General features: G+C 38.3%; 1 protein-coding gene across 6 annotated transcripts in view; it reads right to left on the bottom strand.

Annotated features, from left to right (window-relative positions):
- MELK (maternal embryonic leucine zipper kinase) overlaps window positions 1–7,881 on the bottom strand; it is a 94,144-nt gene extending 86,263 nt beyond the window's left edge. For 2 of the 6 annotated variants that reach the window (XM_069085249.1, XM_069085253.1), the window contains exons 1-3: window positions 7,694–7,881; window positions 3,080–3,196; window positions 458–543 (exon numbers count right to left, since the gene is read on the bottom strand). In XM_069085249.1, coding sequence (XP_068941350.1) covers window positions 458–543; window positions 3,080–3,143 — 150 coding nt within the window. In that variant the 5' untranslated portion in view covers window positions 3,144–3,196; window positions 7,694–7,881. Of the gene's footprint in view, window positions 1–457; window positions 544–3,079; window positions 3,197–4,967; window positions 5,096–7,693 lie in introns of those variants that run through there. The other 4 variants (XM_069085251.1, XM_069085254.1, XM_069085250.1 and 1 more) reach the window with 3 other exon arrangements.
- Window positions 7,882–12,519: the final 4,638 nt, after the last annotated feature.

Below are 12,519 nucleotides of genomic sequence, written 5' to 3'. Positions count from 1 at the left end.
ATATTTGTAATCTCTATAGGCATTGTGAATATGGCATTGCTGATACAGTTGCCAACAATGCTTTTACTCTCCTTTTACCAGGGCAAAATATACTCAGTGAAAACAAAATGCTTTACTTCCCACAGTAAACTAAATCCTACTGAATTCATGAAGCTGTCCTATGAAACACATAAATAATTTGGCAACAATTAAGGCAGTCAAAGAAACTGTCAAATACATACATACTCAGAAAATCTAGAAACTAGACCTAGTTAAGTGGTTGAATAAATGGATTATATAGAACTCACAGAAGCATCCTTACTTAACCTGCTGACAAATTGGTAGACCAAAGTGACCCTTGCCATCTCTAAAGTAATATTTAATGTCACAAATCCCAACATAATGAGCTCTAGAGATTGGATTTTGATTTATGAGGTTCATTTAATATTAAATTTGAAAAAAAACAAAAAACACTTACCCCTAGAGTATTCTTGTCCATTATTTTTATCGCTACCTTTTCTCCAGTGAGAATATGATGGGCAAGCTTAACCTTTGCAAAGCCACCTAAGTTTAAGAAAAAGTAACATTTCAAAATAAACATATCTGGAAAGAGATGTGGTAAGTATAATCTCCATAATTAAGGGTTTATGCAACAAGCCAAGTCTTTTTCCAATGACTTGGATGTTTCTACCTTTTCCCACTATATCCTGATTCTTTCTTCACATTTGGTTGCATACTGAGTACTATATTAAACCCTTCCTCCTTAAAAAAAAAATTAGTGGACTGTGTTTTTCAAGGTAGTATATAGAACTCATTTTAAAGAAAACTACTCTATAGTTAATGCTGCAGAAGTATATTTTTTACATGTAGAAAAGGATGCTTCTGTGTGTATATAAACACATATATGTTTTGTTAAATCAACTGCAGAAATAAATAAAACTGAACATTGTGTATTTATAACAACCAAGCTTTTTCCTAGATAAGAGATAAGAATATGGATCTCATTCCCTTCTTTACAATATGGAAGTAAAAGATAGTATGTGCTGTCAGACTTCATTAATCCATCGGTTAGTTATGCTGAAGTGTTTTTTTCTCTCTTCATTTTATTCTTTATTACAAAAGATACAACTGGAAATGAAAATTATATAAACACAAAAGAAATCAATAAAAACTTATTAAAAGAGGGGGTTTCTAAACAATCTGCCAATGTCAAAAGATTAATAATACTTTCAACATCAATTCACCTTTTAATAAAGCTGTAAATATGAGCAACAATCTTTCAAAACACACCAAAAGTCTTATCAATATTTTGTGCAGGACAGTTAAACAAATAATATAGTTACCTAAATCAGGGAGAATAAGAGAACCATGAATTTCTCTGTTCCCTTACTACTTATAAATAGTCCTACAAACATTATCTCTAAAGAAAAGGAGAGTTCAAGCTCCACATATACCAAAATTGAATTTTAAATGAGGTTTCCTATTGTACTACACTATGCCAAGTAATATACCTTGGTCCTATATTATTTCACTAGTTAAAAATTATTGATATTAGTCCAACCATTTAGTAGTGTTTACTTTCATCAGGACTTTACCTAAAATAGGAACCTAGAGGAAAAAGACTACATATATGTCCCTCATCAGCAATTTTTCTACCAAAGACTCAAGCCAAGCCACACAAATAATAATCTATGCAAGTGGAAAATGTACAATTTCATTCTATCTCCTGCGATCCCACATCATGCAATCCCTTATCAACTACAAGATTTTCAGGGACCTGATAACATATTCAAATAATTACAGCTGATTACTATTGTTACTAGAGATGTCATTAAAGTAATATTTGAGTATTCAGCTTACTGAAAATATTCCTGTCTTTCTATAAACAATTTCTATTTGGGAAATAATCTCTAGAATCAAACTTGCTAAAATGCCTTGTTCATTGAAGGTTACCTAAAACAATGTAAGAATAGATACCACCCTCCCACCCCCAACACAAAATTTAACTCTATCAATTCACTATATTTATTAAATTAGAATTAACACTGCTATTCTATTTAAAGCATAGAAATTAAAAAATATGAGAAGTTATGGATTAAAATCAAAATGTTATATATATTCAAAGAAGTGAGTGTGACAATGATTATAGTACCAAAAAGTGATTACTCATATTCATAAGATTGATACTATGGAACAGAACTAAATTAAATTGACTCTACTGAACAGAAAATCACTGTGCCGAATCATAAGGATTTAAGTTACAAAATAGTGTAGAAGGTGGCAAGGATGCATGAATGCCACCAAGAGCAACAGCATAAAAAAGGCAAAATGTGAAGAATTAAAGACCAATTAAAGAAAATATCATACAATATTGGTCTTGTCTGAGAAATAATCAGAGCATCTATCAAATGTCAAGATCCAGGTACTCCAGGATCCACTTTATGACCATCCTGGGCAGGGAACAAACTTAAGTTACATGATGATTAGACAAATACACAAACATACATAACTCTTGCTGTCTAGAAATAAAAATATATAAGGACCAACCTCAATTTATGAAGTATTTCATCAAAACTAAGTTTGAAATAAGGTTGTCAAATGACTATCTCCACTTCATTAGAGGATGGCCACTTTAATAACAGGTAGTTGAGGGGTGGCTAGGTGGCACAGTGAATACAGCACTGGCCCTGGAGTCAGGAGGACCTGAGTTCAAATGTGGCCTCAGGCACTTAACAGTTACTAGCCGTGTGGCCTTGGGCGAGTCACTTAACCCCAATTGCCCTGCCTCCCCCCTCCAAAAAAAAACAAACAAACAATAAATAACAGGGAGCTGACTGTGTTCACATATGCACAGGTATGGCCAAGTAGTTGAAAATCTGTGATTGATTAAAATCTTTAAAAAATCAGAACTCCATCTAGCAGTGTTTATCCTAATATCTCCTTCTGATATCATGAAGCTTATGTAGCAGTGCTGATTGCTAAACAAGAAGGCTTATTTGACAGAGTGATGTAGGTTAGGAATCAGTAAGAACTCATGAGCTGAAAACTCCAATTGTCATTAGTTTTCTTGCCACCAAAAAAAAAAAAGAACAAGGCTTACCTGTCCCAATAGTTTCATATAATTCATAATATTTGAGAAGTTCATCATAGTCACCTACAGCCATGGTGAAGACTTGTTTCAAGGCACCAAAAGATGCTTATAAAAAAAGCACACAATCTGTTGGGTAGAAATAACACAAAAATATTATAACCTAATATTAAAAATTAAGGATGATCAAAATGGTTGATATTAATTTTTAAATCTGAAGGTTCTCAGAGATCAAAAATATCCTGTTTTTTCAATGCCTACAACAATCCTTTACACATATCAGATATTCACAACAAACATCTGATGATCTAATCAGTTATCTATGATGAAATCAGTCACCTGACTAGTATCAACAATACATATACATGGTTAATACAAACACACATAAGTCAATGAATGTCCAGTTGTAGAGGTGATCATAAAACTAGAACATTCAGGCCCAGAACTTCTCTTCTTCCTATTGAACCAACATTTTGGTCATTTTCACTCATCAGCATCTCCACCAATAGGTGAGTTGAGAAAATAAAAAGAGGTGAAAGGTTGGTTTTGTTTCTTGCTTCCCCTAGGTCATAATGGGGGAAGCGACAGCTGAAATGAAAATTCAGTTAAAATTCTGGGTTAAGATAGGACTGTTTGATTAAAATGGAATTTAACCACATTTCCCCTCTAAAAAACCAGAGGGAAATAAAAGTTATTTATAGTAACCTGCCTCTTTAACAAGATAAATTTTGCTATCACATTGCCTTTAGACAAATATCTATCATGCACAATAAACCAACATAATACAAGATGCTTGGCAGAATTCCAAACTGGATTCCTGGAAGTATTTTGTAACAGTTTAAAGTAGATTCTAATCCTGGCTCTGCCCACTTATTAGTCATATGAGCATGGATTACTTAGTTTCTCTTGGCCTCAGTTTTCTCATGATCATCAAGTTAACTTTCCAGCTTCAAAATCCTATTAGAAAATCATTTTCAACGTGTGCGTGCACACATGTGCACACACATGAGCCTTTGTTGGCAGTGAAAGGGAGGACCGATGCAAGAACAAAAGGAAAGAAGCTCAAGAGAAATTCATACAAAATCAAAAGGCTTGAGCAGGTCATAAGATTGGAGATAAAGACATGAAGTTGCTTTGAGAGCTAGAATTAATGAAGCAGATGAGACAGGGGGTGATCAAGGGGCAGGAGGGGGAGGAAGAAGCTAGGGAGTAGAAAAGATGCTCTAAAATGGTCCCTTGCCTACAGAAACAAGCCTACATACAAGACTGAAGCTCGGTAAGGATAAAGAACATATAGCACTCTTCATTTCCTCCATGATTCACATGGCCCTAAATATAGTAGGAGCTCAAAAGTTTGAGGAAATGAAATAAACCAACTTTTTCCCCTGTACTTCTTGGACTCCCTTCATTTAGAGAAAGACAAATGACTCTACCTGATTCATTAAAAGCAGGCCAAATGCGTGCCTAGGCTGCTACAGGCAGATCAGGGAGCTAATCATAAAATCCTCACTGTTGAGTTGTTTCAAACTCTTCATGACCACATGTGGAGTTTTGTTGGCAAAGACACTTTAACTGGAGTGGCTTGCCATTTCCTTCTCCAGCTCATTTTACAGATGAGGAACTGAGATAAACAAGGGTAAGTGACTTGCCCAAGGTCACACAGTTATTAAGTGTCTGAGGTCACATTTGAATCTATGAGGATGTCTTTCTGATTCCAAGCCCAGTGCTCTATCCAACTTCACCTCCTAGCTGTCCAATCATACAATCAGGATGAGCTAAGACAGACCCCCCTGCACCAGAGATTACAATGAAAAGACCTAGAATCAAACCCTGGCACTGCCACTTATTGCTGGTGTCACCTTGTTTGCGTCATTTGACCTCTCTGGGACTGTTTCCTCACCTGTAAAATGAGAGGTCGTAGTAGATGGACCTCAAGTCCTTTCCAGCTCCAAACTCAGAAGTACCAAAGGAAACTATTATTATTCCCATTTGACAGATGAGAACAATATCTCAGAGGGACAAAGTTGCTGCAGAAATAAAATTCAAAATTGTATTGCTAGAGGTTGCAGGCACAAGATATTTAATAAATATCTTATGGCATCTTTCTGTAAAACATGAAAAAAAGTCTGAGCTGGATGACAGCTCTATCAACCAGATTTGCAACTGGCCACACCATCAAAAGAGTATTACCCAGGGGCGGCCAGGTAGCACAGCGAGTAAAAGCACCGGCCCTACAGCCCTAGTGTCGGGATGACCTGGAGAATCGAATGCAGGCTCAGATACTCAGCACCACACCCAGAAAAAACTGTAACCTTGAGCAAGTTACTTTACCCCAATTGCTTTAAAAAATAAAAATTAAAAAAAAAAAAGTATAAAAGGAAATCTCCAATGATATGCCACATCCATGGCCATCAACATTTTTACCAATAGCTTGGACAAGGAAATGTTTATCAGATAAGTGGATGGCAATCCTTCAGCAGAGAATTCACTTAGTGACAGGGACAATATTTTAAATGATCACTGTAAACTGGAACAAGGCCAAAACTAACAAAACAAAATCTGATAGGGGCAAATATATGTTCAACAGAATCAACCACAGACCTTCAAAATGTGGATACCTGGTTTAAAAGGAATTTACGTGAAATATTTTAATGGAGTACAAGTTCAAAAAAATACTGAAACAAGGTGATATGCCTACCAAAAATAGCAAATGCAATCTCAGAATTCTTTAATTGCAGTAAAGTATCCAGAACAAGAGAGGTAAGGACTCCACTATACTACTTCAGACCTCAAGTGCTATGTTCCAGTCACATTTTAAGAAGCGAAAAACATATCCAGAGGACTATGACAATAAGGGTGAGGGGCATAAAAACTAGATCAAATGAGGAACAAAGATGATTTAGGCTGGACAAATGAAACTAACAATAAACACAATCACTGACTCCAAATAACTGCAAAGTTCTTACGTGGAAGGAAAAAAATCTGTTCCTAGTTGTTCCAACCGGCAGAATTGGGGGTGCTGAGTACAAAGGAGAGAGGTTTGTAAAAGAATTTCCTAACAAACACTTTTGTCATAGGATTCAGAGCTAGAATAGTCCTTGGAGATCACCTTGTTAAATTCCCTTATTCACAACTGCTTCCCTAAACGAGTTCAAAGTGAGGCTGAATATCTATCTACTAGACAACTTCTAAGGATACTTGAATCTGAGGGGCAAAATTCTAGGCCTAGAACCCAGTCTTCTTACAAGAGTGTTTCCCTTTCAGCTATCACATTAAAAGTTGCTCTGAAAGGATTCTTCTTGCCTTTCTTCTTGGTTAAGCCTAGAATCAGGAAAACCTTAGTTAAAATTCAGCCTCAGACACTTCTGTTCTCTGTGACCCTGGGCAAGTCACTTAACCTCTGTCTGCCTCATAAAATGGGGATAATAACAGCACCTACCTCTGAAGGTATTTGGGAGAATTCTAATGAAATAATGGCAGAGTGCTTCACAGTACTTGGCATATAGTAAGCACTACATAAATGTTAAATATTGCTATTGGTATTGTTTTTATTATTATTACTACTTGCTAAGTAGCTCAGAGCATGAGTTCAAATTCTGCCTCAGACTTAACTGTAAAACCTGGGACAAGTCACTGAATGTCTCTCAGCCTCCATTTCATCACACCTAAAATGGGGATAATTAATATCACATGCTCTATTTCCTCAGTTGTGAGGATAAAATGGGATATCTGGAAAGCACTTAAATCAATATGTATACTTTAAAACATATAAATGCTAGGTATTATTATTAAACATGTAAAAGAGTTTTGTAAAACTTAAGGAACTAGGGGCAGCTAGCTGGCATAAGGAATAGAGCACCAGCCCGGGAGTCAAGAGGATCTGAGTTCAAATGTGAACTCATACATTTAATAGCTGTGTGGCTCTGGGCAAGTCACTTAACTCTGACTAGCTCAAAAAAAAAAAAACAATTAAGGAGCTATGTAATTGCTAGTTATTATTAAATCGGAATGCAGCTATGTAATTGCTAGTTGCAAACTCCTTTGCAAATCTTAAAGCCCTCTAGAAATGCTAGCTATTATTATTAAACCAGATAACATATGTTAAAGCACTCTGCAAACCTTGTAGAACTATAAAAGTTTAGTTATTATTGAATCGAACTTGTAAAGTGCTTTGCAAACCTTAAAGCCTTCTATAAATATTAGCTATTATTAAGCCAGATTACATGTTAAAGCACTCTACAAACTTTAAATTATGTAAATGACACATATGCAATAAAATATACAAATGCTAGCTATAATTATTGAATTAGACATGTAAAGCGCATAGCGAACCATAAAGCCCTCTAGAGTTAGCTATTATTATTATTACTAGACCAGATAACGAAAAGCTCCATAAATGCTAGCAATTCTTAACATATTCCTCTCCACACAAGTTCATGGACTTCCCCGGATCCACCCAAGGACCCCTTTCCACCCGAGCCGCGAGAGGCGGAGTGGCCAGTGCAGGGTGAGCCAGCTGGCCCCGGGACCGGCTCTGCCCGCGGCCCGGCAGGGGGAGGAGCCGCTTGGCCGTGGGGTCTCCTCGGGCTCCGACCCCAGCCCCTCCGGGCCGGGGCGGCCACTCACCCGCGAGGAGGAGATGACGGTCTGGACAGGGCGGAGGCAGGACGAGACGAACCGGCCGAACCGTTGAAAGAAGCCTGGGGGAAGCAAAGCGAAGAACGCCGACCCACGCAACCCGCACCTCCCCGTGGTAGCTTTCAAACCTCCCGGCTCCCGGCCTCGCTTCCGCCCGCCAATAGAATCAAATCTAGAAGACCGGAAGAGGCGTGGCGGTAGGACAGGGGGCGGGGCTTTTCCTGAAACTGGACACAACCTCCCGGGAGGCAGGGGCGGGAGGGTTCCCTCCACCCTTCTTCCCTCCTTTCCCCTCACCGCTTCCGCGACTCTTCGGCTTGGAAGTTATCGGGCTGCCAATTACTTCCCTTCCCTGTTCTTTCTTGCGTTGGAGAGGCAGCCTGACCCGAAGGACAGACGCAGCTCCTCACGCCATGTCCTCCTGTTTTCTGCTTCCCTCCCATCAGCCCCAAAGATCGTTGTAGTCATAATGACCATAGATTTGTAGCTGGAAGGGACTAAAAACGGCCGGGTCAACGCAGTACCCCCATTGTACAGATGAGAAAACTGAGACCTATGGTGTTTAAGTCGTTTGCCCAAAGGCACAGAGGGAATAAAGAGCAAAACTGGAATTTGAGATCAGGTTTAACTCTAAACCCAGTGTGCCTTCCAATCAATCGGTGTTTTGATTAACAAATTTTCAGGTAATGAAAAACCACCTTCTATCTCTCACCTTCCCACCTTCCCTGTGGGGGGGAAAAAACAGAAGGAAAAAAAGCATTTGTAACAAATATGTATAGTCAAGCAAAACAAATTCCTACATTGACTAAGTTCAAAAATTATCCTTCAATTTGCACCCTGAATACTCTCTTGTCAGGAGAGAGGTAGCATGTTTCATTTTAGGGGTCAGTCCTCTGGAATCCTAGTTGGTTCAACAAGAATGTATTGAGGGCTTGTTCTATGTTAGGCACAGTGCCAAATGCTGGCGATATAAATAAAAAGCAAGAACAGTGTCTGCCCTCAAAGAGCTTACATTCTAATGGGGGAGATAACATATATAAATAAGTACATATAAAATTAATAAGAAATAGATGAAAGGTGACCTTAGAGGGGCTGGCAGTAGCAGCTGGAGGACCAGGAAAGTTTTCCTAGAGAAGATAGATCTATTTTGAGCTGAAGCTGTCCAGGCATCAACCCCTTAATCTGTAGTTGATGAACTGCTGCAAACAGGACCTTAAAAACTGGTTGATGGTGTACTTACTAGCACTGAAATATGATGCTCCTTCTACTTAGTCTTTGCACACATAGTCCTATATATCTGAGATAATCTCCCTCTTTCTCTCTCTCCTTGAGTCTCTAGCTTCCTTAAAAGCATAACTGAAGTGATACCCTCTACAGGAAACATCTCTTGATCTCCTCAGTTTTTAGCACTCTCTTTCTCTTGATAGTACTTTGTGTTAGTGTATTTTAAATTTATTTACCTCTCACATTTGTGCTCCACCCGTAGAATACAAGTTCTTTGCAAGCAGGAATTTTTCATTTCTTGTCTTTGCAAACCCAAGTAGAAACTGACCCAGCTACTGCTGCACTCATTTGCCTAGTGAAATGCCAGTAAATGTATTCTATTTTCCCTGGAAAGGTGTAAAAATGAATCCATTATTGTCTTTTCTGCCTTTGAGACCCCATACTCTAGCAAAATACTTTGCTTTTTTTCCAATTACCTCTCTCTGCTACACACCATTTAGCAATGTGGGTGGTTAACAACTTTTCCATATTTTTCCAGTTTTAGACACAAATAAACGTTTAAAGAGTAAATGAATAAACAGACTTTCAGGAAACAAAGATAAGCCTACCTGGACTCTGAGAAAACTTCAGACTCATGTCCTTTCTAAAGAGAGGGAGGGAAAGGGGAGAAGGGACTAAGGACCTTTCACCTGCAACCTAAATTCAGCAGCACAACATTCCAGGATACCTCAGCTCTACAATCTTTTCTGATGACTTTATGGCTGTATCCCCTCTCTCACTTCCAGGCACTTCAATACTATCCCTCAGGAGCTTCCATCTGACTTCTTAGCTTCCCACAAATCCAAAAGATGGAGCAAGGTAAGCTTCTCAAAGCTCCAAGTTTAGGTTAAAACTCCGTGGTGGGGTTGAGGAAGGGAACATTGGGGGTTTTCTGCCCCAAAGCAGCAGGGTCTGGATCTCTTTGGCAACACCTGTAAGAGGCATGACTGAAAGAGATCACTGGTAATATAGTAGATGGCTCAAGAAACTTGTCTCGATTACTTACTGGTTGTGGAATCACTGATCAGCAAAGAAAAGAGAAGAGTGGCCAAACAGTTAAGAGGAGAACTGGGACAGAGTAACGTCATGAAGAGAGCATCTAGGAGGAGATGGTGATCGACAGTGTCAAAGGCTACAGAGAGGTACTCACTGTATACTATGGTTATTGGGTTTAGAACAGCCTTTATTGCACTAACCAAAGAAAACTGACTCACAGCTCTTCACCCTGGAATCTCACTCTAGCCCTGGAACTCGCAAATTGAAAGTCCCCTCCACAGCCTTTCTGCCTCTCCTTCTTATTGTATGGTTCTCACTATGTCCTCAATTCAACTGCTCTTCCATGTTTCTGCTGCAGTGCTCAGTTAAGAAAAACGAACAAAAAACAAAACAAAACCCTGCATATTGTACAAGTCCAAATCATCACTTACACTCCTGCAACCATACCAGGCTCAGAGTTGGCAACAGTCTCAGCGGCAGGGTGAGAAAAAAGCCACTTTCTCTCCAGGACCACATCCCAGGAACCCACAGTCAGGCTCAAAACATTTCCCCCCTTCCTCCAGGCAGGATGCGTCCACTTCAAAAATTGGTTAGAGGAAAATAAAATGGCATAATTTATGAAGTGCTTAGCAAACCTTAAAGCATTATCTAATTTTGAGGTAGCTAGATGGCACAGTGGATAGAGAGCTAGGATGGGAATCTGAAGGAGTGTCCATAAATTGGGGAATGTCTGAACAAGTTATGGCAACAATGTTTTGGAATGCTATTGTGCTGAACTCTTATTAGCATCATGACCAACCATGATTCCAAAGGACTAATGATGAAGCATATTTACCTGTGGATAGAGAGGTAAAGGATTCAAAGTGCAGAATAAGACAAAATATTTTTTGGACATTACCATTGTGGAAATTTGTTTTGATTGAGTACTCATGTTTGTAATGGGTTTTGTTTTGCTCATATTCTCAACTGGAGAGGAGGGAATGGAAGGGATAGGTAAGAAGGCAGATCTTGCCTGATTAAAACAAATGTATATAAATATAGATATATACATACGTATGAGTAAATATTTAGTCAGCGTGATACATGAAAGTTAATATTTATAATTTTTTCATTGTACTTGTATTAAACCTCTAATTATCCAGAGATACTAACCTAGGAAAAAACATTTGGTAAAAACCACATACTTTTGGGGCAGCCAGGTAGCACAGCGAGTAAGAGCACCGGCTCCAGTGTTGAGAAGACCTGGAGATCGAATCCCGGGCTCAGACACTTAGCACCCACCCAGAAACATCTGGCCGTGTAACCTTGAGCAAGTTACTTAACCCCTATTGCTTAGGGGCAGCCAGGTGGCTCAGCAAGTAAGAGCACCGGCTCCAGTGTTGGGATGACCTGGATCAAATCTGGGCTCGGATACTCAGCACCACACCCAGAAATAACTGGCCGTGTAACCTTGAGCAAATTGCTTAACCCCGATTGCTTTAAAAAAAAAAAAAACACATACTTTCAATAATGTTTCTAGGCAACTTTTTGGCTATTTGTAATAATAGGCATAAGCTGACCATGGAAAAGAGATTTTTAGCCCATTGATCGTTGATGAGTATATTTATGTGATAAACTTGTTAAAATGGTTAAAGAAAAATTATTCTACCATACAGCAACTGTATATTTTAGTTCTCTTTAAAACTTTTAGCGCAGAGATGGGTGCAATGGCTAGATCATAGGGCCTGAATCAGGAAGATCTGAGTTCAAATCCAGCCTCAGACATCTACTAGCTTTGTGACCCAGATGGCAAGTCACTTAATCTCTATTTGCCTCAGTTCCTCATCTCTAAAATAGGGACACATTAGAAAAAAAGTCCATGGAGTCACATAGAGTTGGACACAGCTGAATGACTGAACAACAACACAGATGAAATGTTTCCCTCTTTTTTTTTTTTAACAAATGTTATTGATAATCTTTTAAGAGCATATAAATTTCCCACTATAATCTTCCCCACTATCTCCCAGAGAGCCATCACATATAAAGAATATAAAAGAAAAACAAAGGGCTCTCAAAACTAACTGATTATGTAAACAAGTCTGATCTTACATGTTCCTCAATATCTCCTTGCCCAAGTAGTAGATATTGGATATAATATAATTACATATAATGTAAATTATATATATATTAAACTATTTATTCATTACATCATTAATATATCATTATATAATACATTTATTAAATATACAATATCTAAAATATATAATTGCATATAATGCAAAAGTATTTCTTGAATTAAGTTCAATGAGTATTTCACTGTAATAATTTGAGGGAATCAATAAGATCTAAACCAATTCTATATTTAGTCATCTTTATACAAGCTTGAGGTACCCTCACCCTGAAACAGCCTTACACCTCTGCTGCCTGCTCACTCTGGAATAGATCTCCACAAGGCCCATTCTCCTTCTTGCATTGGTGAGTTCCTCCTGGAGATTTCATTTTTTGGAAAGCCCAGGTCATCCTGCCTTCATTCTCCTTCTGGAACTGTTCCTGTCTTTCTGAATTGTCTTTCTTTT

This window comes from Petaurus breviceps, unplaced genomic scaffold (assembly GCF_028583685.1).
Source record: "Petaurus breviceps papuanus isolate PSGF00001 unplaced genomic scaffold, PetGlider_PUasm1.0 175, whole genome shotgun sequence".
Classification (NCBI taxonomy): domain Eukaryota; kingdom Metazoa; phylum Chordata; class Mammalia; order Diprotodontia; family Petauridae; genus Petaurus; species Petaurus breviceps.
Note: the sequence above shows the minus strand (reverse complement) of the source record. Positions and strands in the feature narration are given on the sequence as shown.